This window comes from Oncorhynchus keta, chromosome 19 (genome assembly GCF_023373465.1).
Source record: "Oncorhynchus keta strain PuntledgeMale-10-30-2019 chromosome 19, Oket_V2, whole genome shotgun sequence".
In the NCBI taxonomy this organism is placed as follows: Eukaryota; Metazoa; Chordata; class Actinopteri; order Salmoniformes; family Salmonidae; genus Oncorhynchus; species Oncorhynchus keta.
The window spans coordinates 2,511,463-2,539,362 of NC_068439.1; the positions used below are offsets into that span (position 1 = coordinate 2,511,463).

General features: G+C 45.6%; 2 protein-coding genes and 2 long non-coding RNA genes across 13 annotated transcripts; 3 read left to right on the top strand and 1 right to left on the bottom strand.

The window, feature by feature from the left end:
• The first annotated feature begins 744 nt into the window (after positions 1 to 744).
• LOC127909596 (uncharacterized) lies at positions 745 to 3,709 on the top strand. The gene is made up of 6 exons (XM_052471757.1): positions 745 to 777; positions 2,397 to 2,511; positions 2,614 to 2,817; positions 2,969 to 3,223; positions 3,273 to 3,323; positions 3,375 to 3,709. Exons 1-6 carry the CDS (start codon positions 745 to 747, stop codon positions 3,707 to 3,709), a joined length of 993 nt encoding a protein of 330 aa, XP_052327717.1.
• Positions 3,684 to 27,423, bottom strand: otud6b (OTU deubiquitinase 6B). Of its 2 annotated transcripts, none has more exons than XM_052469107.1 (8): positions 27,169 to 27,422; positions 22,862 to 23,010; positions 16,595 to 16,699; positions 16,265 to 16,412; positions 15,285 to 15,449; positions 13,435 to 13,496; positions 13,069 to 13,175; positions 3,684 to 5,277 (listed from the first exon to the last, which is right to left on the bottom strand). In XM_052469107.1, the coding sequence occupies exons 1-8, from the start codon at positions 27,242 to 27,244 to the stop codon at positions 5,193 to 5,195; spliced, it is 897 nt and encodes a 298-aa protein (XP_052325067.1). In that variant the 5' UTR covers positions 27,245 to 27,422; the 3' UTR covers positions 3,684 to 5,192. The 2 variants fall into 2 exon arrangements, 1 of the variants encoding a protein (XP_052325067.1); XR_008069734.1 differs by having other exon boundaries at positions 5,235 to 5,277; positions 13,435 to 13,540; positions 27,169 to 27,423.
• LOC127909118 (uncharacterized) lies at positions 5,284 to 11,336 on the top strand. The gene is made up of 3 exons (XR_008069744.1): positions 5,284 to 6,042; positions 6,743 to 7,121; positions 10,515 to 11,336. It is a non-coding gene; the product is annotated as an uncharacterized LOC127909118 (long non-coding RNA).
• On the top strand, positions 13,440 to 14,629 carry LOC127909117 (uncharacterized). 9 transcript variants are annotated; one of them, XR_008069741.1, is made up of 5 exons: positions 13,440 to 13,556; positions 13,645 to 13,776; positions 14,083 to 14,170; positions 14,215 to 14,302; positions 14,435 to 14,613. It is a non-coding gene; the product is annotated as an uncharacterized LOC127909117 (long non-coding RNA). The 9 variants fall into 9 exon arrangements; XR_008069738.1 differs by lacking the exon at positions 13,440 to 13,556 and adding an exon at positions 13,908 to 13,951 and having other exon boundaries at positions 13,618 to 13,776; XR_008069742.1 differs by lacking the exon at positions 13,440 to 13,556 and having other exon boundaries at positions 13,618 to 13,776; positions 14,611 to 14,629.
• Positions 27,424 to 27,900: the final 477 nt, after the last annotated feature.

A 27,900-nucleotide genomic window follows, 5' to 3' on the forward strand; every position in this document is an offset into this window, starting at 1 on the left:
CTAGCTTTCTGTCCAACCTAACTTTCTGTCCCACCTAACTCTCTGTCCAACCTAGCTCTCTGTCCCACCTAGCTCTCTGTCCAACCTAGCTCTCTGTCCAACCCAGCTTTCTGTCCCACCTAACTCTCTGTCCAACCTAGCTCTCTGTCCAACCTAGCTCTCTGTCCCACCTAGCTCTCTGTCCAACCTAGCTCTCTGTCCCACCTAGCTTTCTGTCCAACCTAACTTTCTGTCCCACCTAGCTCTCTGTCCAACCTAGCTCTCTGTCCCACCTAGCTTTCTGTCCAACCTAACTCTCTGTCCAACCTAGCTTTCTGTCCAACCTAGCTCTCTGACTAACCTAGTTCTCTGACTAACTTAGCTCTCTGTCCAACCTAGCTCTCTGTCCAACTTAGCTCTCTGACTAACCTAGCCCTCTATCCCACCTAGCTCTGTCCAACCTAGCTCTCTATCCCACCTAGCTCTGTCCAACCTAGCTCTCTATCTCACCTAACTCTCTGTCCAACCTAGCTCTCTGTCCAACCTAGCTCTCTGTCCAACTTAGCTCTCTGACTAACCTAGCTCTGTCCAACCTAGCTCTCTGACTAACCTAGTTCTCTGATTAACCTAGCTCTCTGTCCAACCTAGCTCTCTGTCCAACCTCGCTCTCTGTCCAACTTAGCCCTCGGACTAACCTAGCTCTCTGTCCAACCCAGCTCATTGTTTTGGCCTTATGATATTGTGTCAGGAGTCTGGTCTCAAACTATGATCCTTTGCTGCCACCTGGGGGACATGCATGTAATAAATATTGGATTGAAAGAACATCTGCACGAACGCAGTCTTCACTATGAGTCATCCATACATCAATTGTCTTAAATAATTTATTTACTAACTAAGTAATTCACAGAAATGCATAAACAAACAGTAGATAGTTACAAGGAAATGATAAGGGAGTTTCCTAGTGGGATAAACCGGCATCGCGGCTTGGTGCACAAAAGGGAAGTGGGGGTCGACTGAGAAGACGACACACAGTTGATAATTATAACAATTGAAATGCTAATCCTTTGCACATGAACGCTCACTCATTCAAGGAACAATTGCAATCAATATATATTTACGCTCAGTGTCGTCGGGGTCTCTGTTCAAAAGTTTGTTTCTGTTGGAGTCTCTCTCTCTCTCTCTCTCTCTCTCTCTCTCTCTCTCATGGTTAGAATGGGTAGTTCAGAGTGACATTCATTCATGTCTTTATAGAATAGATGTTTCGGCGATTGTCGGTCTTCGCTTTCAATGATACCGAATTCAATGCAAATTAATTACTTAAAAATCATACAATGTGATTTTCTGGATTTATGTTTTAGATTCCGTCTCTCACAGTTGATGTGTACCTATGATAAAAATTACAGACCTCTACATGCTTTGTAAGTAGGAAAACCTGCAAAATCAGCAGTGTATCAAATACTTGTTCGACCCACTGTATATATATATATAAATGTATGCACACGTGACTAAGTAGCTTTGGATATAAGCATCTGCTAAATGGTATATATTATAATACTCTAAAACATTTCTAGGATGGCCCAACCTCTTTCCCTCCTGGAGGCACAGTCTATGACTGTCCTTCAGTGGCCCAGCCAGAACCCGGACTTGAACCCGATCCAATATTTTCCAAAGGCACTGTACATATGAGATGAGTAAAGCAGTATGTAAACATTATTAAAGTGACTAGTTAGTAAATACAGTACAATAGAATACAGTATATACATATGAGATGAGTAAAACATAGACTAAACTACAGTCGAATAGAATACAGTATATACATATGAGATGAGTAAAACAGACTAAAATACAGTAAAATAGAATACAGTATATACATATGAGATGAGTAAAGCAGTATGTAAACATTATTAAGGTGACTCGTTAGTAAATACAGTAGAATAGAATACAATATATACATATGAGATGAGTAAAGCAGTATGTAAACATTATTAAAGTGACTAGTTAGTAAATACAGTAGAATAGAATACAGTATATACATATGAGATGAGTAAAACATAGACTAAACTACAGTAGAATAGAATACAGTATATACATATGAGATGAGTAAAGCAGTATGTAAACGTTATTAAAGTGACTAGTGTTCTATTATTAAAGTGGCCAGTGATTCCACGTCTATGTCTATAGGGCAGCAGCCTCTAAGGTGCAGGGTTGAGTAACCGGGTGGTAGCTGATAGTGATGGCTATTTAAGGTGTTCTGATTGAAGTGGATTTAACAAGTGACATCAATAAGGGATCGTAGCTTTCACCTGGATTCACCTGGTCAGCCTATGTCATGGAAAGAGCAGGTGTTCATAATGTTTTATGCAGTCAGTGTACTGCGTTAATCTTGGAACCGATTTGGGAACATTGATCGATTTGAGTTAGCTTTCAAAGGTCTGATAACCAGATGGTTAGCCGTGAATGACTTTGAGTTAGCTTTCACAGGTCTGATAACCAGATGGTTAGCCGTGAATGACTTTGAGTTAGCTTTCACAGGTCTGATAACCAGATGGTTAGCCGTGAATGACTTTGAGTTAGCTTTCACAGGTCTGATAACCAGATGGTTAGCCGTGAATGACTTTGAGCTAGCTTTCACAGGTCTGATAACCAGATGGTTAGCCGTGAATGACTTTGAGCTAGCTTTCACAGGTCTGATAACCAGATGGTTAGCCGTGAATGACTTTGAGCTAGCTTTCACAGGTCTGATAACCAGATGGTTAGCCGTGAATGACTTTGAGCTAGCTTTCACAGGTCTGATAACCAGATGGTTAGCCGTGAATGACTTTGAGCTAGCTTTCACAGGTCTGATAACCAGATGGTTAGCCGTGAATGACTGAGTTAGCTTTCACAGGTCTGATAACCAGATGGTTAGCCGTGAATGACTTTGAGCTAGCTTTCAAAGGTTTGATAACCAGATGGTTAGCCGTGAATGACTTTGAGTTAGCTTTCACAGGTCTGATAACCAGATGGTTAGCCGTGAATGACTTTGAGCTAGCTTTCACAGGTCTGATAACCAGATGGTTAGCCGTGAATGACTTTGAGCTAGCTTTCACAGGTCTGATAACCAGATGGTTAGCCGTGAATGACTTTGAGCTAGCTTTCACAGGTCTGATAACCAGATGGTTAGCCGTGAATGACTTTGAGCTAGCTTTCACAGGTCTGATAACCAGATGGTTAGCCGTGAATGACTTTGAGCTAGCTTTCACAGGTCTGATAACCAGATGGTTAGCCGTGAATGACTGAGTTAGCTTTCACAGGTCTGATAACCAGATGGTTAGCCGTGAATGACTTTGAGCTAGCTTTCAAAGGTTTGATAACCAGATGGTTAGCCGTGAATGACTTTGAGTTAGCTTTCACAGGTCTGATAACCAGATGGTTAGCCGTGAATGACTTTGAGTTAGCTTTCACAGGTCTGATAACCAGATGGTTAGCCGTGAATGACTTTGAGTTAGCTTTCACAGGTCTGATAACCAGATGGTTAGCCGTGAATGACTTTGAGTTAGCTTTCAAAGGTCTGATAACCAGATGGTTAGCCGTGAATGACTTTGAGTTAGCTTTCAAAGGTCTGATAACCAGATGGTTAGCCGTGATTTGGTACACAGGATACAAAAACAACTCCCACAAAGGGAGGCAGGTTCCCATAGAAACAAGACGCTTGAAAACACTGCTGGAAGGAAATCTGTTTTTATTTTAGGATATTATTTTTCTATTTCCTTCTGGTATTGTCTGTACTTCAGAACCAATCTAGCTGCTATAAGAGCTAAACCCCTGAATGTGTCCCGATCAATGGAAAATAAAATGCCTCAAATTGGCACATTGGGCATTCAACATGACAATATGTTCTGGTTTATTTTTTTATTACATTTATGTCTTTCCAGTGGAAATTAAACTAAATTGAAAACCATTTTGCTAATTGTATTGTCCATCAGCATTCACGACACGCAAGACAATCAGCCTTTGACATTGCAGTCACAGGAAATAACAGCACATCACACCACCAAAAAGCGATATTTAATACATAACATGTCCATGGTGATTTCAGGAGTATTCACAAGATGTGATGAAGGAAAAGAGCTACTTCCAATTCGTCCTCAGCTCACTGTGATGGCAAACTACTCTCTCAGTCGCCACAGAGTTAGGTGGAATTATTGACCCTCTCTCACTCCTCTCTCACTCCTCTCTCACTCCTCTCTCACTCCTCTCTCACTCCTCTCTCACTCCTCTCTCACTCATCAAATTCCATGGATGTCAAACCCTTCATTTAGACAGTAAACCTGTAAATCTGATAACACCATATAAACCGAACAAAAATATAAAAACAAAACATGCAACAATGTCTTTGATTTTACGGCGTTGAGGAAACCAGTCAATTGAAATGAATTCGTGAGGCCCTAATCTACGGAATTAACATGGAATCTATGGAATTAACATGACTGGGAATACAGATATGCATCTGTTGGTCACAGATACCTTAAAAAAAAAAAAATGGGCCTCAGGATCTCGTCCCGGTATCTCTGTGCATTCAAATTGCTATCCATAAAATGAAATTGTGTTACTTGTCCGTAGCTTATGCCTACCCATTAGCCTAACCCCACCACCACCATGAGGCACTCTGTTCACAACGTTGACATCAGCAAACTGCTCGACCACAAAACGCCATGCGCGTGGTTTGAAGGTTGCGAGGCCGGTTGGACGTACTTCCAAATTCTCTAAAATGGAGGCGGCTTATGGTAGAGAAGTTAACATTCACTTCTCTGGCAACGGATCCGGTGGACATTCCTGCAGTCACCATGCCAACTGCACACTCCCTCAAAACTTGAGACATCTGTGGCATTGTGTTGTGTGACAAAACTGCACGTTTTAGAGTGGCCTTTTATTGTCCCAGCACAAGGTGCACCTGTGTACTGGCCATGCTGTATAAGCAGCTTTTTTTTTTATATGCCACACCTGTCAGGTGGATGGATTATCTTGGGAAAGGAGAAATGCTCACTAACAGGGATGTAAACAAATTTGTGCACAAAATTTGAGAAGAATAAGCTTTTTGTGCATATGGAACATTTCTGGGATCTTTTATTTCAGCTCATGAAACACAGGACCAACACTTTACATGTTGTGTTTATATATTCATTCGGTATAGTTGACTTTATCATTCTTTATAACGGAACTGAATGAGAGTCTCAGTTCTCCTCTTGAGTAGCAGGGTCTTTCATACCTTCCACTGAGTTGTAGTGTTCTCCCAGTCCGTACGCATGACGCATGTAACTGAAACACAAATCGCAAACCATTAAAGGCACAATCCATCATTTGAATCATTTGTTTTTCTGCCAAATGGCAGCCCCGTCACTTGGTTTACGATAAGGTTGATCGTGAATGGGGCTGAGGAAATCTAACAACTCAAATGACTTGATAAACTGAGATAGGGATGTAAGGGGAGGTATAGAGGTTAACTGACATGGTGCTAACAGAATGGAGGCTAACTGACATGGTGCTAACAGAATGGAGGTTAACTGACATGGTACTAACAGAACAGAATGGAGATTAACTGACATGGTGCTAACAGAATGGAGGTTAACTGACATGGTGCTAACAGAACAGAATGGAGGCTAACTGACATGGTGCTAACAGAATAGAGGCTAACTGACATGGTGCTAACAGAACAGAATGGAGGCTAACTGACATGGTGCTAACAGAACAGAATGGAGGTTAACTGACATGGTGCTAACAGAATGGAGGCTAACTGACATGGTGCTAACAGAACAGAATGGAGGCTAACTGACATGGTGCTAACAGAATGGAGGCTAACTGACATGGTGCTAACAGAATGGAGGTTAACTGACATGGTACTAACAGAACAGAATGGAGATTAACTGACATGGTGCTAACAGAATGGAGGTTAACTGACATGGTGCTAACAGAACAGAATGGAGGCTAACTGACATGGTGCTAACAGAATAGAGGCTAACTGACATGGTGCTAACAGAACAGAATGGAGGCTAACTGACATGGTGCTAACAGAACAGAATGGAGGTTAACTGACATGGTGCTAACAGAATGGAGGCTAACTGACATGGTGCTAACAGAACAGAATGGAGGCTAACTGACATGGTGCTAACAGAATGGAGGCTAACTGACATGGTGCTAACAGAATGGAGGCTAACTGACATGGTGCTAACAGAATGGAGGCTGACTGACATGGTGCTAACAGAATGGAGGCTAACTGACATGGTGCTAACAGAATCCATTCCATTCTGTTATCCTCCATTCTGTTAGCACCATGTCAGTTAACCTCCATTCTGTTCTGTTAGCACCATGTCAGTTAGCCTCCATTCTGTTAGCACCATGTCAGTTAGCCTCCATTCTGTTCTGTTAGCACCATGTCAGTTAACCTCCATTCTGTTCTGTTAGTACCATGTCAGTTAGCCTCCATTCTGTTAGCACCATGTCAGTTAACCTCCATTCTGTTCTGTTAGCACCATGTCAGTTAGCCTCCATTCTGTTAGCACCATGTCAGTTAACCTCCATTCTGTTCTGTTAGCACCATGTCAGTTAACCTCCATTCTGTTCTGTTAGCACCATGTCAGTTAGCCTCCATTCTGTTCTGTTAGCACCATGTCAGTTAGCCTCCATTCTGTTAGCACCATGTCAGTTAACCTCCATTCTGTTCTGTTAATACCATGTCAGTTAGCCTCCATTATGTTAGCACCATGTCAGTTAGCCTCCAATGGAGGCTAACTGACATGGTACTAACAGAATGGAGGTTAACTGACATGGTGCTAACAGAATGGAGGCTAACTGACATGGTGCTAACAGAACAGAATGGAGGTTAACTGACATGGTGCTAACAGAATGGAGGCTAACTGACATGGTGCTAACATAATGGAGGCTAACTGACATGGTACTAACAGAACAGAATGGAGGCTAACTGACATGGTGCTAACAGAATGGAGGTTAACTGACATGATGCTAACAGAATGGAGGCAAACTGACATGGTACTAACAGAACAGAATGGAGGCTAACTGACATGGTGCTAACAAAATGGGGCCAACTGACATGGTACTAACAGAACAGAATGGAGGCTAACTGACATGGTGCTAACAGAATGGAGGTTAACTGACATGGTGCTAACAGAATGGAGGCTAACTGACATGGTGCTAAAAGAATGGAGGCTAACTGACATGGTGGCTAACTGACATGGTACTAACAGAATGGAGGTTAACTGACATGGTGCTAACAGAATGGAGGCTAACTGACATGGTGCTAACATAATTGAGGCTAACTGACATGGTGCTAACATAATGGAGGCTAACTGACATGGTATTAACAGAACAGAATGGAGGTTAACTGACATGGTGCTAACAGAATGGAGGCTAACTGACATGGTGCTAACAGAATGGAGGCTAATTGACATGGTGCTAACAGAATGGACGCTAACTGACATGGCGCTAACATAATGGAGGTTAACTGACATGGTGCTAACAGAACAGAATGGAGGCTAACTGACATGGTGCTAACAGAACAGAATGGAGGCTAACTGACATGGTGCTAACAGAATGGAGGTTAACTGACATGGTGCTAACAGAACAGAATGGAGGCTAACTGACATGGTGCTAACGGAACAGAATGGAGGCTAACTGACATGGTGCTAACATAATTGAGGCTAACTGACATGGTGCTAACATAATGGAGGCTAACTGACATGGTATTAACAGAACAGAATGGAGGTTAACTGACATGGTGCTAACAGAATGGAGGCTAACTGACATGGTACTAACAGAATGGAGGCTAACTGACATGGTGCTAACAGAATGGAGGCTAACTGACATGGTGCTAACATAATGGAGGCTAACTGACATGGTACTAACAGAACAGAATGGAGGCTAACTGACATGGTGCTAACAAAATGGGGCCAACTGACATGGTACTAACAGAACAGAATGGAGGCTAACTGACATGGTGCTAACAGAATGGAGGCTAACTGACATGGTGCTAACAGAATGGAGGTTAACTGACATGGTGCTAACAGAATGGAGGCTAACTGACATGGTGCTAACAGAACAGAATGGAGGTTAACTGACATGGTGCTAACAGAATGGAGGCTAACTGACATGGTGCTAACATAATGGAGGCTAACTGACATGGTACTAACAGAACAGAATGGAGGCTAACTGACATGGTGCTAACAGAATGGAGGTTAACTGACATGATGCTAAGAGAATGGAGGCAAACTGACATGGTACTAACAGAACAGAATGGAGGCTAACTGACATGGTGCTAACAAAATGGGGCCAACTGACATGGTACTAACAGAACAGAATGGAGGCTAACTGACATGGTGCTAACAGAATGGAGGTTAACTGACATGGTGCTAACAGAATGGAGGCTAACTGACATGGTGCTAAAAGAATGGAGGCTAACTGACATGGTGGCTAACTGACATGGTACTAACAGAATGGAGGTTAACTGACATGGTGCTAACAGAATGGAGGCTAACTGACATGGTGCTAACATAATTGAGGCTAACTGACATGGTGCTAACATAATGGAGGCTAACTGACATGGTATTAACAGAACAGAATGGAGGTTAACTGACATGGTGCTAACAGAATGGAGGCTAACTGACATGGTGCTAACAGAATGGAGGCTAATTGACATGGTGCTAACAGAATGGACGCTAACTGACATGGCGCTAACATAATGGAGGTTAACTGACATGGCGCTAACATAATGGAGGTTAACTGACATGGTGCTAACAGAACAGAATGGAGGCTAACTGACATGGTGCTAACAGAACAGAATGGAGGCTAACTGACATGGTGCTAACAGAATGGAGGTTAACTGACATGGTGCTAACAGAACAGAATGGAGGCTAACTGACATGGTGCTAACGGAACAGAATGGAGGCTAACTGACATGGTACTAACAGAATGGAGGCTAACTGACATGGTGCTAACAGAATGGAGGCTAACTGACATGGTACTAACAGAATGGAGGCTAACTGACATGGTGCTAACAGAATGGAGGCTAACTGACATGGTGCTAACATAATGGAGGCTAACTGACATGGTACTAACAGAACAGAATGGAGGCTAACTGACATGGTGCTAACAAAATGGGGCCAACTGACATGGTACTAACAGAACAGAATGGAGGCTAACTGACATGGTGCTAACAGAATGGAGGCTAACTGACATGGTGCTAACAGAATGGAGGTTAACTGACATGGTGCTAACAGAATGGAGGCTAACTGACATGGTGCTAACATAATGGAGGCTAACTGACATGGTACTAACAGAACAGAATGGAGGCTAACTGACATGGTGCTAACAGAATGGAGGTTAACTGACATGGTGCTAACAGAATGGAGGCTAACTGACATGGTGCTAAACAGAATGGAGGTTAACTGACATGGTGCTAACAGAATGGAGGCCAACTGACATGGTGCTAACATAATGGAGGCTAACTGACATGGTATTAACAGAACAGAATGGAGGTTAACTGACATGGTGCAAACAGAATGGAGGCTAACTGACATGGTGCTAACAGAATGGAGGCTAATTGACATGGTGCTAACAGAATGGACGCTAACTGACATGGCGCTAACATAATGGAGGTTAACTGACATGGTGCTAACAGAACAGAATGGAGGCTAACTGACATGGTGCTAACAGAACAGAATGGAGGCTAACTGACATGGTGCTAACAAAATGGGGCTAACTGACATGGTACTAACAGAACAGAATGGAGGCTAACTGACATGGTGCTAACAGAATGGAGGCTAACTGACATGGTGCTAACAGAATGGAGGTTAACTGACATGGTGCTAACAGAACAGAATGGAGGCTAACTGACATGATGCTAACAGAATGGAGGCTAACTGACATGGTGCTAACAGAATGGAGGTTAACTGACATGGTGCTAACAGAACAGAATGGAGGCTAACTGACATGGTGCTAACGGAACAGAATGGAGGCCAACTGACATGGTACTAACAGAATGGAGGCTAACTGACATGGTGCTAACAGAATGGAGGCTAACTGACATGGTACTAACAGAATGGAGGCTAACTGACATGGTGCTAACAGAATGGAGGCTAACTGACATGGTGCTAACATAATGGAGGCTAACTGACATGGTACTAACAGAACAGAATGGAGGCTAACTGACATGGTGCTAACAAAATGGGGCCAACTGACATGGTACTAACAGAACAGAATGGAGGCTAACTGACATGGTGCTAACAGAATGGAGGCTAACTGACATGGTGCTAACAGAATGGAGGTTAACTGACATGGTGCTAACAGAATGGAGGCTAACTGACATGGTGTTAACAGAACAGAATGGAGGTTAACTGACATGGTGCTAACAGAATGGAGGCTAACTGACATGGTGCTAACATAATGGAGGCTAACTGACATGGTACTAACAGAACAGAATGGAGGCTAACTGACATGGTGCTAACAGAATGGAGGTTAACTGACATGGTGCTAACAGAATGGAGGCTAACTGACATGGTGCTAACAGAATGGAGGTTAACTGACATGGTGCTAACAGAATGGAGGCTAACTGACATGGTGCTAACATAATGGAGGCTAACTGACATGGTGCTAACATAATGGAGGCTAACTGACATGGTACTAACAGAACAGAATAGAGGCTAACTGACATGGTGCTAACAGAATGGAGCCTAACTGACATGGTGCTAACAGAATGGAGGCTAACTGACATGGTGCTAACAGAACAGAATGGAGGTTACTGACATGGTGCTAACAGAATGGAGGCTAACTGACATGGTGCTAAACAGAATGGAGGCTAACTGACATGGTGCTAACAGAACAGAATGGAGGCTTACTGACATGGTGCTAACAGAACAGAATGGAGGCTAACTGACATGGTGCTAACAGAACAGAATGGAGGCTAACTGACATGGTACTAACAGAACAGAATGGAGGCTAACTGACATGGTACTAACAGAATGGAGGCTAACTGACATAGTACGAACATAATGGAGGCTAACTGACATGGTGCTAACAGAACAGAATGGAGGCTAACTGACATGGTACTAACAGAACAGAATGGAGGTTAACTGACATGGTGCTAACAGAATGGAGGCTAACTGACATGGTGCTAACATAATGGAGGCTAACTGACATGGTACTAACAGAACAGAAGGGAGGCTAACTGACATGGTGCTAACATAATGGAGGCTAACTGACATGGTACTAACAGAACAGAATGGAGGCTGACTGACATGGTACTAACAGAATGGAGGTTAACTGACATGGTGCTAACAGAATGGACGCTAACTGACATGGCGCTAACATAATGGAGGTTAACTGACATGGTGCTAACAGAACAGAATGGAGGCTAACTGACATGGTGCTAACAGAACAGAATGGAGGCTAACTGACATGGTGCTAACAAAATGGGGCGAACTGACATGGTACTAACAGAACAGAATGGAGGCTAACTGACATGGTGCTAACAGAATGGAGGTTAACTGACATGGTGCTAACAGAACAGAATGGAGGCTAACTGACATGGTGCTAACGGAACAGAATGGAGGCTAACTGACATGGTACTAACAGAATGGAGGCTAACTGACATGGTGCTAACAGAATGGAGGCTAACTGACATGGTACTAACAGAATGGAGGCTAACTGACATGGTGCTAACAGAATGGAGGCTAACTGACATGGTGCTAACATAATGGAGGCTAACTGACATGGTACTAACAGAACCGAATGGAGGCTAACTGACATGGTGCTAACAAAATGGGGCCAACTGACATGGTACTAACAGAACAGAATGGAGGCTAACTGACATGGTACTAACAGAACAGAATGGAGGTTAACTGACATGGTGCTAACAGAATGGAGGCTAACTGACATGGTGCTAACAGAATGGAGGCTAACTGACATGGTGCTAACATAATGGAGGCTAACTGACATGGTACTAACAGAACAGAAGGGAGGCTAACTGACATGGTGCTAACATAATGGAGGCTAACTGACATGGTACTAACAGAACAGAATGGAGGCTAACTGACATGGTACTAACAGAACAGAATGGAGGTTAACTGACATGGTGCTAACAGAATGGAGGCTAACTGACATGGTGCTAACATAATGGAGGCTAACTGACATGGTACTAACAGAACAGAAGGGAGGCTAACTGACATGGTGCTAACATAATGGAGGCTAACTGACATGGTACTAACAGAACAGAATGGAGGCTGACTGACATGGTACTAACAGAATGGAGGTTAACTGACATGGTGCTAACAGAATGGAGGCTAACTGACATGGTGCTAACAGAACAGAATGGAGGCTAACTGACATGGTGCTAACAGAATGGAGGTTAACTAACATGGTGCTAACAGAATGGAGGTTAACTGACATGGTGCTAACAGAATGGAGGCTAACTGACATGGTGCTAACAGAATGGAGGCTAACTGACATGGTGCTAACAGAACAGAATGGAGGCTAACTGACATGGTGCTAACAGAATGGAGGTTAACTGACATGGTACTAACAGAACAGAATGGAGGCTAACTGACATGGTGCTAACAGAACAGAATGGAGGCTAACAGACATGGTGCTAACAGAATGGAGGCTAACTGACATGGTACTAACATAATGGAGGCTAACTGACATGGTGCTAACAGAACAGAATGGAGGCTAACTGACATGGTGCTAACAGAATGGAGGTTAACTGACATGGTACTAACAGAACAGAATGGAGGCTAACTGACATGGTGCTAACAGAACAGAATGGAGGCTAACAGACATGGTGCTAACAGAATGGAGGCTAACTGACATGGTACTAACATAATGGAGGCTAACTGACATGGTGCTAACAGAACAGAATGGAGGCTAACTGACATGGTGCTAACAGAATGGAGGCTAACTGACATGGTACTAACAGAACAGAATGGAGGCTAACTGACATGGTACTAACAGAATGGAGGCTAACTGACATGGTACTAACATAATGGAGGCTAACTGACATGGTGCTAACAGAACAGAATGGAGGCTAACTGACATGGTACTAACATAAGGGTGATGGGTGACTTGTCAAACTCCTCTCCAATCATTATAGCTGGGGAATCAGCTTGGAGCACTTCTATTGGCCGTTGAAGGACCTGTGTCAGAGCTCTCAGCTGTTAGGAAACAAAGTAAGAGCACACATGAATCACAGAGTATACTTGACCCCATTTTGGTTCCATTTTACAGTAACGTACGCTGACTATAAGTAGTTTGTAAATGTAAATTTACAGTTTATAGATCATGTAGAAATCATTATCATTATGACACGAGGTGCTCTGTTGGGTCCTTTGATGAAAACAAATTGATCAGGTGATTAAATGGATTAACTCGCCATAGTTAAATAAAGTTGAAATACGTTTTTTTTAAAAGTACCTCCAGTTGTCCACCCCAGGCGGCCGTGTCTGCCACGTCACTGCAATACTTGTCAAACTCATCTGGGAACACACAGAGGTAGTGATCACACACTGGAGTGACTCATCTGGAAACACACAGAGGTAATGATCACACACTGGAGTGACTCATCTGGAAACACACAGAGGTAATGATCACACACTGGAGTGACTCATCTGGAAACACACAGAGGTAGTGATCACACACTGGAGTGACTCATCTGGAAACACACAGAGGTAGTGATCACACACTGGAGTGACTCATCTGGAAACACACAGAGGTAGTGATCACACACTGGAGTGACTCATCTGGAAACACACAGAGGTAATGATCACACACTGAGTGACTCATCTGGAAACACACAGAGGTAATGATCACACACTGGAGTGACTCATCTGGAAACACACAGAGGTAATGACCACACACTGGAGTGACTCATCTGGAAACACACAGAGGTAGTGATCACACACTGGAGTGACTCATCTGGAAACACACAGAGGTAATGATCACACACTGAGTGACTCATCTGGAAACACACAGAGGTAATGATCACACACTGGAGTGACTCATCTGGAAACACACAGAGGTAATGATCACACACTGGAGTGACTCATCTGGAAACACACAGAGGTAGTGATCACACACTGGAGTGACTCATCTGGAAACACACAGAGGTAGTGATCACACACTGGAGTGACTCATCTGGAAACACACAGAGGTAATGATCACACACTGGAGTGACTCATCTGGGAACACACAGAGGTAGTGATCACACACTGGAGTGACTAATCTGGAAACACACAGAGGTAGTGATCACACACTGGAGTGACTCATCTGGAAACACACAGAGGTAGTGATCACACACTGGAGTGACTAATCTGGAAACACACAGAGGTAGTGATCACACACTGGAGTGACTCATCTGGGAACACACAGAGGTAGTGATCACACACTGGAGTGACTAATCTGGAAACACACAGAGGTAGTGATCACACACTGGAGTGACTCATCTGGAAACACACAGAGGTAGTGATCACACACTGGAGTGACTCATCTGGAAACACACAGAGGTAGTGATCACACACTGGAGTGACTCATCTGGAAACACACAGAGGTAATGATCACACACTGGAGTGACTCATCTGGAAACACACAGAGGTAATGATCACACACTGGAGTGACTCAGCAGAGGGAACCACAAGTGATGCTGAATATATTTACGTAAGAAAAGTTGTTATTGATAAATGCTAATCATATTACAGAGCAAGTGGTAAAAAGCTTAATTTTATTTATTTTACCTTTATTTAACAAGGCAGGTCAGTTAAGAACTAATTCTTATTTTCAATGACGGCCTGGGAACAGTGGGTTAACTGCCTGTTCAGGGGCAGAACGATAATTTTGTACCTTGTCAGCTCTGGGATTTGAACTTTGTTACTAGTCTAACGCTCTAACCACTAGGCTACGCTGCCGCCCCCTCAACTGTTGCTTTGTAGCATCTATAGATGAAACATTATAGCCTGGGTAAGGCCAAAAATACACCAAATATCACAACTTCAATCAATTATTTCTCAATTATGCTTTAAGAAACAAAATGTAAAAAAAAAAACAATCCTTCCTCCAAAATAATGCTTTTGCCGGATTACATTTCATGAAAATCCAAGGCATATATTTCATGTTCTAGTTTGGTGAGGAATCCCCCATTCAAAACCTCATCAACAACAACAACATCAATCGTGTGTTTTTTAGTTCTCAACAAGGCCTAATCTGTGTCCGAGGACCCTTTAATGTCTAACTAAACCGTCCCCGTAGTTAACAGAACAGGTCGTCCTCACCAGGCGTGTACATGTCCCCTGTGTTGGTGTTGGTGAGGAAGGGAAGGAAGTCGTCTGTGTGGCTCCTCATGTGCTGAGCGGTTCGGGCCCGGAGGTCCTTCAGGGTCAGACCTAAGCCATGCTGCCCCAACTGGTCCTCCACAGCGCGGTACATACAGTGACCATCTGAGGGAGGGTTTCCTTAGCATTAACTTGCAGGGAATGAAATGGAGTCTTTATGCTCACAACCCCCCCCCCCCCTCCAAGACACCATTTGCTGGCCTGATTTGCTGCACCCCCCCCCCAATACACCCTGCCACCTTGCTGGGTCCTACACCCACCCCCTGCGGATCCTACACCTCTCCTGCGGATCCTGCACCCCCTGCAGGTCCTACACCCCCCTGCGGGCCCTAACCCCCCCCTGCGGGTCCTAAACCCCCCTACCGGGTCCTACACCCCCCTGCGGATCATACCCCCTCCCCCCCGCGGGCCCTACACCCCCCCTCCTACACCCCCCTGCGGGTGCTACACCCCCTGCGGGCCCTACACCCCCCTGCGGGTCCCTACACCCACCCTGCGGGCCCTACACCCCCCTGCGGGCCCTACACCCACCCTGGGGCCCTAAACCCCCTGCCCCCCTGCAGGCCCTACACCCCCCTGTGGGTCCTGCACCCCCTGCGGATCCTACACCCCTCCTGTGGGTCCTGCACCCCCTGCGGGCCCTACACCCCCTGCACCCACCCCCTGCGGGTCCTACACCCCCTGCGGGCCCTACACCCCCTGCGGGCCCTACACCCCCTGCGGGCACCCCCTACACCTACACCCCTCCTGCGGGTCCTACACCCCCCCTGCGGGTCCTACACCCCCCTGCGGGCCCTACACCCCCCTACACCCCCCCTCCTGCGGGTCCTACACCCCCTGCGGGTCACCCCCCTGCACCTACCCCCCCTGCGGGCCCTACACCCCCCCTGCGGGTCCTGCACCCCTCCTGCGGGTCCTACCTGAGGAAATCTCCCTGATCTGCAGCTGGCGCTCCACCAGTTTCTGGGACAACTTCAGTCCCTCCTGGTGTCGCAGCCCAGACAGGTTCTCCACCTCAGCCTCCGCTATACGACGCTCTCTCTCCTTCTCCGCGGCTGCCTTCTTGTCCTGGGAGGGTTCAGAGAGCGCAGGGAGGTCATACATGGGACTTGACCTCCAATGGGAAACTAAATTAAGGATTACACGAATCTCATCTCATTGCACCTGGTAAATGAGAGACTTTGACAAAAAGCAGCAGGAGTTCAGGGCTTATTGAATGGTAATACGTAAAGATGCTGTAGCGCTCTCACCCGCCTCTTCTGCGCCTTGGACGGACCTCCCGCTTGTTTGGCATCTTTCTGCTCCTCCTCTCCTTCCAAAGCCAGGGACTCTACTCCACTCACAACATCGTCCACCTTAGAGAAGGAGGTATATATATATATATATTCCCATATATATATATATTTCTGTTATTAAAACACCACAAGTTATATATCTGTGTGATTATCTACAATTGAAGATTGTGGCCGGTGATGACAATAATGATCCCATGAAATAAAATATCAGGTAAAAAAATAACATGATATTCACACACAGACACGGATATTATTTGCCCTGTTAAGACACGTGTTCAAGTGTGAAATGGAAATGTGTTTCTTACATCAGGGAATGGGGTCACAGCAAGGTTATCAGGGTGTGGGGTCACAGCAAGGTTATCAGGGAGTGGGGTCACAGCAAGGTTATCAGGGTGTGGGGTCACAGCAAGGTTATCAGGGAGTGGGGTCACAGCAAGGTTATCAGGGAGGGAGTGGGGTCACAGCAAGGTTATCAGGGAGTGGGGTCACAGCAAGGTTATCAGGGTGTGGGGTCACAGCAAGGTTATCAGGGAGGGAGTGGGGTCACAGCAAGGTTATCAGGGAGGGAGTGGGGTCACAGCAAGGTTATCAGGGAGGGAGTGGGGTCACAGCAAGGTTATCAGGGAGGGAGTGGGGTCACAGCAAGGTTATCAGGGAGGGAGTGGGGTCACAGCAAGGTTATCAGGGAGGGAGTGGGGTCACAGCAAGGTTATCAGGGAGGGAGTGGGGTCACAGCAAGGTTATCAGGGTGTGGGGTCACAGCAAGGTTATCAGGGAGGGAGTGGGGTCACAGCAAGGTTATCAGGGAGTGGGGTCACAGCAAGGTTATCAGGGAGTGGGGTCACAGCAAGGTTATCAGGGTGTGGGGTCACAGCAAGGTTATCAGGGAGGGAGTGGGGTCACAGCAAGGTTATCAGGGAGGGAGTGGGGTCACAGCAAGGTTATCAGGGAGGGTGTGGGGTCACAGCAAGGTTATCAGGGTGTGGGGTCACAGCAAGGTTATCAGGGTGTGGGGTCACAGCAAGGTTATCAGGGTGTGGGGTCACAGCAAGGTTATCAGGGTGTGGGGTCACAGCAAGGTTATCAGGGTGTGGGGTCACAGCAAGGTTATCAGGGAGTGGGGTCACAGCGAGGTTATCAGGGAGGGAGTGGGGTCACAGCAAGGTTATCAGGGTGTGGGGTCACAGCAAGGTTATCAGGGTGTGGGGTCACAGCAAGGTTATCAGGGTGTGGGGTCACAGCAAGGTTATCAGGGTGTGGGGTCACAGCAAGGTTATCAGGGAGTGGGGTCACAGCAAGGTTATCAGGGAGGGTGTGGGGTCACAGAAGGTTATCATAGTGTTGTGTTATTATATGAGTTTTTTTTGGAAGTAGTCTTTGGAATGTCTTGCAAATGGTGGGTCAGTAATACCAGAGAGGAAGAGGTGAACCGGGATTTGACCGCAAATGGTTAATACAGGAGGAAGAGGTGAACCGGGTTTGACAGCAATGGGGGTTAATACCAGAGGGAAGAGGTGAACCGGGGTCACTCTGCAAATGGGGGGTTATCAGGAGGAAGAGGTGAACCGGAGATTTGACACAGCAAATGGGGGTTAATACCAGAGAGGAAGAGGTGAACCGAGAGATTTGGTCACAAATGCAAGGTTAACAGGGAGTGGGGGGGTCAGTAATACCAGAGAGGAAGAGTTAACAGGACCGTGCAAATGGGGGTCACAGGAAGAGGTGAACAGAGGTTTGACCGCTAAATGGGGGTCAGTAATACCAGAGAGGAAGAGGTGAACCGGAGATTTGACCGCTCTGCAAATGGTTACCAGAGAGGAAGAGGTGAACCGAGAGATTTGACCTCTCTACAAAAGGTTACCAGAGAGGAAAAGGTGAACCGGGATTTGACCGCTCTGCAAATGGTTCAGTAATACCAGAGAGGAAAAGGTGAACCGAGAGATTTGACCGCTCTGCAAATGGGGGGGTCAGTAATACCAGAGAGGAAGAGGTGAACCGAGAGATTTGACACAGCAAATGGTTAATCAGGGGAAGAGGTGAACCGGGGTTTGACCGCTCTGCAAATGGGGGTTAATACCAGAGAGGAAAAGTGGGGTCACCGCAAATGGGGGGTTAATCAGAGAGGAAAAGGTGAACCGGAGATTTGACCGCTCTGCAAATGGGGGGTTAATCAGGGGAAAAGGTGAACCGGGATCACCGCTCTGCAAATGGGGGGTATCCAGAGAGGAAGAGGTGAACCGGAGATCACAGCAAATGGGGGTCAGTAATACCAGAGAGGAAAAGGTGAACCGAGAGATTTGACCGCTCTGCAAATGGGGGTTAATACCAGAGAGGAAAAGGTGAACCGAGGATTTGACCGCAAATGGTTATCAGAGGGAAGAGGTGGGGATTTGACAGCAAATGGGGGTTAATACCAGGAGGAAGAGGTGAACCGGGTCACAGCAAATGGTTAATCCAGAGGGAAGAGGTGAACCGGGTCACAGCAAATGGGGGGTTAATACAGGAGGAAGAGGTGAACCGGGTCACAGCAAATGGTTATCAGAGGGAAGAGGGGAGATTTGACCGCAAATGGTTATCCAGAGAGGAAGAGGTGGGAGATCACAGCAAATGGGGGTTATCCAGGAGGAAGAGGTGGGGTCACAGCAAATGGTTAGTAATACCAGAGAGGAAGAGGTGAACCGAGAGATCACAGCAAATGGTTACCAGAGAGGAAGATCAGGACCGTCTGCAAATGGGGGGGCCAGTAATACCAGAGGTTAGAGGGAGTGGGGTCCGCAGCAAATGGTTATCCAGAGAGGAAGAGGTGGGGTCACAGCAAATGGGGGGCAGTTACCAGGGAGGTGAACCGGGATTTGACCGCTCTGCAAATGGGGGGGCAGCAAGGTTAACAGAGAGATTTGGGTCTCAGCAAATGGTTAGTGAACCGGGATTTGACCGCAAATGGTTAATACCAGAGGAGGAAGAGGTGAACCGGGTTTGACCGCTCTGCAAATGGTTACCAGAGAGGAAGAGGTGAACCGGGATTTGACCGCTCTGCAAATGGGGGGGCAGTATCACCAGAGAGGAAGAGGTGAACCGAGAGATTTGACCGCAAATGGTTATCCAGGAGGAAGAGGTGAACCGGGATTTGACCGCTCTGCAAATGGGGGGCAGTAATACAGAGGGAAGAGGTGAACCGGGATTTGACAGCAAATGGGGGGTTAATACCAGAGAGGAAGAGGTGGGGTCACAGCAAATGGGGGGGCAGTAATACCAGAGGGAAGAGGTGAACCGGGTCACAGCAAATGGGGGGCAGTAATACCAGAGAGGAAGAGGTGAACCGAGGGTCAAATGGGGGGCAGCAAGAGGAAGAGGTGAACAGGGACCGTCTGGGGGGCAGTAATACCAGAGAGGAAGAGGTGAACAGAGATTATCAAATGGGGGGGTAATAGCCAGAGAGGAAGAGGTGAACCGGAGATTTGACCGCTCTGCAAATGGGGGGGCAGTTATCAGAGAGGAAGGGTGAACCAAGGTTTGACCGCTCTGCAAATGGGGGGTCAGTAATACCAGAGAGGAAGAGGTGAACCGAGAGATTTGACCGTTAAATGGGGGGCAGTAATACAGGAGGAAGAGGTGAACCGAGAGATCACAGCAAATGGGGGGCAGTATCAGAGGGGGTCAAGCAAGGTTATCAGGGAAGAGGTGAACCGGGTTTGACAGCAAAATGGGGGCAGTTATCAGGAGGAAGAGGTGGGGTCAAATGGGGGGCAGCAGAGGTTATTTGACAGGGGGAGTGGGGGCAGTAGCAGAGGTTAACCGAGGGTTTGACCGCTGCAAATGGGGGGCGTAATACAGAGAGGAAGAGGTGGGAGATTTGACAGCAAATGGGGGCAGTAATACCAGGAGGAAGAGGTGGGAGATTTGACCGCAAATGGTTATCAGGGGAAGTGGGGTCACAGCAAGGGGGCAGTATCAGGAGTGAGGTGGGAGATTTGACCGCAAATGGGGGCAGTATCCAGGGTGTGGAAAAGGTGAACAGAGAAGGTTAATACAGAGAGGAAGAGGTGAACCGAGAGATTTGACCGCTCTACAAATGGGGGGCAGTAATACAGGAGGAAGTGAACCGGGATTTGTCACAAATGGGGGCAAGAGTTATCTGCAAATGGGGGGTCACAGCAAGGTTACCAGAGAGGAAGAGGTGAACGAGAGATTTGACCGCTCTGCAAATGGGGGGGCAGTAATACCAGAGAGGAAAAGGTGAACCGAGGTTTGACCGCTCTGCAAATGGGGGGTGTAATACCAGAGGGAAGAGGTGAACAGAGATTTGAGGCAAATGGGGGGCAGTATCAGAGAGGAAGAGGTGAACCGGAGATTTGACCGCAAATGGGGGTCAGTAATACCAGAGAGGAAGAGGTGAACCGAGAGATTTGACCGCTCTGCAAATGGGGGGGCAGTAATACCAGAGAGGAAAAGGTGAACCGAGAGATTTGACCGCTCTGCAAATGGGGGCAGTAATACCAGAGAGGAAGAGGTGAACCGGAGATTTGACCGCTCTGCAAATGGGGGGGCAGTAATACCAGAGAGGAAGAGGTGAACCGAGAGATTTGACCGCTCTGCAAATGGGGGCAGTAATACCAGAGAGGAAAAGGTGAACCGAGAGATTTGACCGCTCTGCAAATGGGGGGGTCAGTAATACCAGAGAGGAAGAGGTGAACCGAGAGATTTGACCGCTCTGCAAATGGGGGGCAGTAATACCAGAGAGGAAAAGGTGAACCGAGAGATTTGACCGCTCTGCAAATGGGGGGGGTCAGTAATACCAGAGAGGAAGAGGTGAACCGAGAGATTTGACCGCTCTGCAAAAAATCTGTCCGGCGAAAATACAGCGCTAACCAGTGGAATTGGAGATGTTTTGAATGCAGGTCAATAAGAGAGTGATGAATTTGGTCAACAGAAAATTGAATTGATAATTTGCTACGTGTGGCTTATTTGATTGAATAGACGTTTGATAATGTTTAGGTTGTAACGAACGTAATGAGTGAACGCACGTGGCATCTTCGAGAAAAAAAACATTTGATCGGAGTTGTGCCCGTTGTTCACATGCAAATCTGCCCTCTCATTGGCTAGAATGTTACAGCCTGCTCCCACCTCCTCCTGCCTGCTTTCTGCCTTTGCGGACATTTATTCCCATTATTAGAGTATTGAGTCCTGCCTCTTGCCAGTATACAGATAGTCTTCGGCATTACATCAGGTGATGGGTCAGGTGATAGGATAGGTTATTAATAATGTCAATCTCAATGTGACTTCGATTTGAAAAGGAATAGCGCCTATAAATAAAAGACCAGTGCAAATCATGATGGTATAAGGAAACGCTCTCATACATGTTCACACCAATCCAATGCTTTTTAACTTGAGTAGCACATGTAAGAAGAATTTAGCTACTTAGCCGATTTCCCCTGTAGTGATAGTGATGCACAAGCTAGGAAACATCGCCATCTTCTGGACACATAATTATTTACTCACCAGATGAAGTACCTTAAACCCCCCCCCCAGAAAAAATGTTTCCTGAAGTTTAGAAGAATAACTAACATGCAACATAATTCATGATGATTTTTATTTTATTTAGTTTGAGTCAAAGATATATTTTCAGTATAGTTGTAGTTTTCAAGCGGATTTATTAATTATTTTTATTTCAGTTTACCAAATAGCTTCTTCTGGAATAGTTTTGGTTTCATTTTTTCTGTTTACTATAATAACCTTGGGTCGCAGCCAGGGTCACAATTGTCAAGCGCCCCGAGAGAAGTTGGGGTTAAATGCCTTGATCAAGTTTCTTATAATGTTTATGACCAGGTTAGTGGGTTCGATTCCCGGGACCACCCATACGTAGAATGTATGCACACATGACTGTAAGTCGCTTTGGATAAAAGCGTCTGCTAAATGGCATATATTATATTATATATTATTAGTCGCATTGAGATAAACGATCTCTTTTCCAAGAGATACCTGACCAAAATAGCAGAAAGATAAACGATCTCTTTTCCAAGAGATACCTGACCAAAATAGCAGAAAGATAAACGATCTCTTTTCCAAGAGATACCTGACCAAAATAGCAGAAAGATAAACGATCTCTTTTCCAAGAGATACCTGACCCCCCCACAACAGATTTGATTGGTCATCCGTATGGCTGATATGTAGACAACAGATTTGATTGGTCATCAGTATGGCTGATATATAGGCAACAGTTACCGTCTTCTCTCCTGATGAGTCCAGTTGTTGGAGCTCCTCGTTGTGTTTCTGATTCAGCTCAGCCTCCAGCTTCACGATGTCCTCAGTCAGCTGTTTACGCCTCTTCTTGTCATTTTTCGGGACAGCATTTTTCATGCTCTGGATTTGAGCTGAAACATTTATGAGTGGTTTATGTCCGCTTCTCACATATCACAATATTCTACAGTAGTCATAACAACAGTCTCCAGTAGTCATATCAACAGCCTACAGCAGTCATAAGGCCATAACAACAGCCTACAGCAGTCATAACAACAGTCTCCAGTAGTCATATCAACAGCCTACAGCAGTCAAACGGCCATAACAACAGTCTCCAGTAGTCATATCAACAGCCTACAGCAGTCAAACGGCCATAACAATAGTCTCCAGTAGTCATATCAACAGCCTACAGCAGTCATAACAATAGTCTCCAGTAGTCATATCAACAGCCTACAGCAGTCATAACAATAGTCTCCAGTAGTCATATCAACAGCCTACAGCAGTCATAACAATAGTCTCCAGTAGTCATATCAACAGCCTACAGCAGTCATACGGCCATATCAACAGCCTACAGCAGTCATACGGTCATAACGACAGCCTACAGCAGTCATACGGTCATAACAACAGCCTACAGCAGTCATACGGTCATAACAACAGCCTACAGCAGTCATACGGCCATAACAACAGCCTACAGCAGTCATACGGTCATAACGACATCCTACAGCAGTCATACGGTCATAACGACATCCTACAGCAGTCATACGGTCATAACAACAGCCTACAGCAGTCATAAAAGCGTCAGCTAAATGGCATATATTATTATTTATTATATTATACGGTCAGAACAACAGCCTACAGCAGTCATAACAACAGCCTACAGCAGTCATGCGGTCATATCAACAGCCTACAGCAGTCATACGGCCATAACAACAGCCTACAGCAGTCATACGGCCATAACAACAGTCTCCAGTAGTCATACGGCCATAACAACAGCCTACAGCAGTCATACGGTCATAACGACAGCCTACAGCAGTCATACGGCCATAACAACAGCCTACAGCAGTCATACGGCCATAACAACAGCCTACAGCAGTCATACGGTCATAACGACAGCCTACAGCAGTCATACGGTCATAACAACAGTCTCCAGTAGTCATACGGCCATAACAACAGCCTACAGCAGTCATACGGCCATAACGACAGCCTACAGCAGTCATACGGCCATAACGACAGCCTACAGCAGTCATACGGCCATAACGACAGCCTACAGCAGTCATACGGCCATAACGACAGCCTACAGCAGTCATACAGCAGTCCATAACAACAGCCTACAGCAGTCATACGGCCATAACGACAGCCTACAGCAGTCATACGGCCATAACGACAGCCTACAGCAGTCATACGGTCATAACGACAGCCTACAGCAGTCATACGGCCATAACAACAGCCTACAGCAGTCATACGGTCATAACGACAGCCTACAGCAGTCATACGGTCATAACGACAGCCTACAGCAGTCATACGGTCATAACAACAGCCTACAGCAGTCATACGGTCATAACGACAGCCTACAGCAGTCATAACAACAGCCTACAGCAGTCATACGGTCATAACAACAGCCTACAGCAGTCATACGGTCATAACAACAGCCTACAGCAGTCATACGGCCATAACAACAGCCTACAGCAGTCATACGGCCATAACAACAGCCTACAGCAGTCATACGGCCATAACAACAGCCTACAGCAGTCATACGGTCATAACAACAGCCTACAGCAGTCATACGGTCATAACGACAGCCTACAGCAGTCATACGGTCAGAACAACAGCCTACAGCAGTCATAACAACAGCCTACAGCAGTCATACGGTCATAACAACAGCCTACAGCAGTCATACGGCCATAACAACAGCCTACAGCAGTCATACGGCCATAACAACAGCCTACAGCAGTCATACGGCCATAACGACAGCCTACAGCAGTCATACGGTCAGAACAACAGCCTACAGCAGTCATAACAACAGCCTACAGCAGTCATACGGTCATAACAACAGCCTACAGCAGTCATACGGTCATAACGACAGCCTACAGCAGTCATACGGTCATAACGACAGCCTACAGCAGTCATACGGTCAGAACAACAGCCTACAGCAGTCATAACAACAGCCTACAGCAGTCATACGGTCATATCAACAGCCTACAGCAGTCATAAGGCCATAACAACAGCCTACAGCAGTCATAACAACAGTCTCCAGTAGTCATATCAACAGCCTACAGCAGTCATAACAACAGTCTCCAGTAGTCATATCAACAGCCTACAGCAGTCATACGGTCATATCAACAGCCTACAGCAGTCATAAGGCCATAACAACAGCCTACAGCAGTCATAACAACAGTCTCCAGTAGTCATATCAACAGCCTACAGCAGTCATAACAACAGTCTCCAGTAGTCATATCAACAGCCTACAGCAGTCATAACAACAGTCTCCAGTAGTCATATCAACAGCCTACAGCAGTCAAACGGCCATAACAATAGTCTCCAGTAGTCATATCAACAGCCTACAGCAGTCATAACAATAGTCTCCAGTAGTCATATCAACAGCCTACAGCAGTCATACGGTCATAACAATAGTCTCCAGTAGTCATATCAACAGCCTACAGCAGTCATACGGTCATAACAACAGCCTACAGCAGTCATACGGTCATATCAACAGCCTACAGCAGTCATACGGCCATATCAACAGCCTACAGCAGTCATACGGCCATATCAACAGCCTACAGCAGTCATACGGTCATAACAACAGCCTACAGCAGTCATAACAACAGTCTCCAGTAGTCATATCAACAGCCTACAGCAGTCATACGGTCATAACGACAGCCTACAGCAGTCATACGGTCATAACGACAGCCTACAGCAGTCATACGGTCATAACAACAGCCTACAGCAGTCATACGGTCATAACAACAGCCTACAGCAGTCATACGGTCATAACGACAGCCTACAGCAGTCATACGGTCATAACGACAGCCTACAGCAGTCATACGGTCATAACGACAGCCTACAGCAGTCATACGGTCATAACAGCCTACAGCCTACGGTCATAACAACAGCCTAGTCATACGGTCATAACAACAGCCTACAGCAGTCATACGGCCATAACAACAGCCTACAGCAGTCATACGGCCATAACAACAGCCTACAGCAGTCATACGGCCATAACAACAGCCTACAGCAGTCATACGGCCATAACAACAGCCTACAGCAGTCATATCAACAGCCTACAGCAGTCAAACGGCCATAACAACAGCCTACAGCAGTCATAACAACAGCCTACAGCAGTCATACGGTCATAACGACAGCCTACAGCAGTCATACGGTCATAACAACAGCCTACAGCAGTCATACGGCCATAACAACAGCCTACAGCAGTCATACGGCCATAACAACAGCCTACAGCAGTCATACGGCCATAACAACAGCCTACAGCAGTCATACGGTCATAACGACAGCCTACAGCAGTCATACGGCCATAACAACAGCCTACAGCAGTCATACGGCCATAACAACAGCCTACAGCAGTCATACGGCCATAACAACAGCCTACAGCAGTCATACGGTCATAACAACAGCCTACAGCAGTCATACGGTCATAACAACAGCCTACAGTAGTCATATGGCCATAACAACAGCCTACAGCAGTCATACGGTCATAACAACAGCCTACAGCAGTCATACGGTCATAACAACAGCCTACAGCAGTCATACGGTCATAACAGCCTACAGCAGTCATATGGTCATAACAACAGCCTACAGCAGTCATACGGCCATAACAACAGCCTACAGCAGTCATACGGCCATAACAACAGCCTACAGTAGTCATACGGTCATAACAACAGCCTACAGCAGTCATACGGTCATAACAACAGCCTACAGCAGTCATACGGCCATATCAACAGCCTACAGCAGTCATACGGTCATAACAACAGCCTACAGCAGTCATACGGTCATAACAACAGCCTACAGCAGTCATACGGTGATACCAATTAGCTAGCTAACCACAGATAGAAGTTTATTTGGCTAAACTAAATTGCTGTCTTGATTTTCAACAAGTTAGACTTGTTATTATTAGCTAGTTAGAATAACAGATAGGTATGTCTTATCTATCCCACTCAGGATGCTACAGCGTGATTGCCAGTACATGTTGAATTGCAAATTATTAAAACAGTAATTGTAAAAGTGGCTAGCTAGCAAAGACATAATTGTAAATCATAACATTACATCTAGCAACCAACCTTGCAGGTCCTTCTTCTCCTTGCGATGTTGCTTGGCTAAGATCTCCTCGGCTGTCTCTATCGTTACATCTTCCATGACTGTATTTTTGCTCTTTTATAAATACTATAACATATATATATATCAAATTCAACGTTATGGTTTTTCTGTTAAGTAGAATCGGAACATTATTGATATCAGATACAAGTTTACGTCAGCTGGCCATCCATTACAATTGAAACGTGTTGAGCACCATCCACTTCCGGGCACTGAAGTATCGCGATCTTATTGGTCATCATATCGCAACAGTTTCCTTAGTTGATTTGTTAGGGCCTTTAGGTTCTAGTCGAATAACAACGTTTTTATTTTTGTCCCAAAAGTCCAAAATCGCTGTTTCACGTTCAACTTAAGTTCGATTTCCTTATTTTCAGGAATCTTTAAAACGTTGGTTTCTCAAAGATCGATTATATCCGATTATATGGAATTGGCAATGAGCAAAACGTCAGTGAAGCTTAATTAAAATAACAAATACGTCTTATAAAAAATACTGTCTTCAACATCAATCACATAATTATTTGAATTTATATTTTTGTCATGGCTAGTAGAGATATTATCGAATCTGATTTAATATATTAAGTAGTAGCAGATCTTCAAGAATGTATTCTCTTTTGCTGTGACCAAACCACATTGTTTTAGAAAAACACACCTATATCATTCAGAGGTCCTTTGAGTGTGTTTTTATTATCTGTTAAACA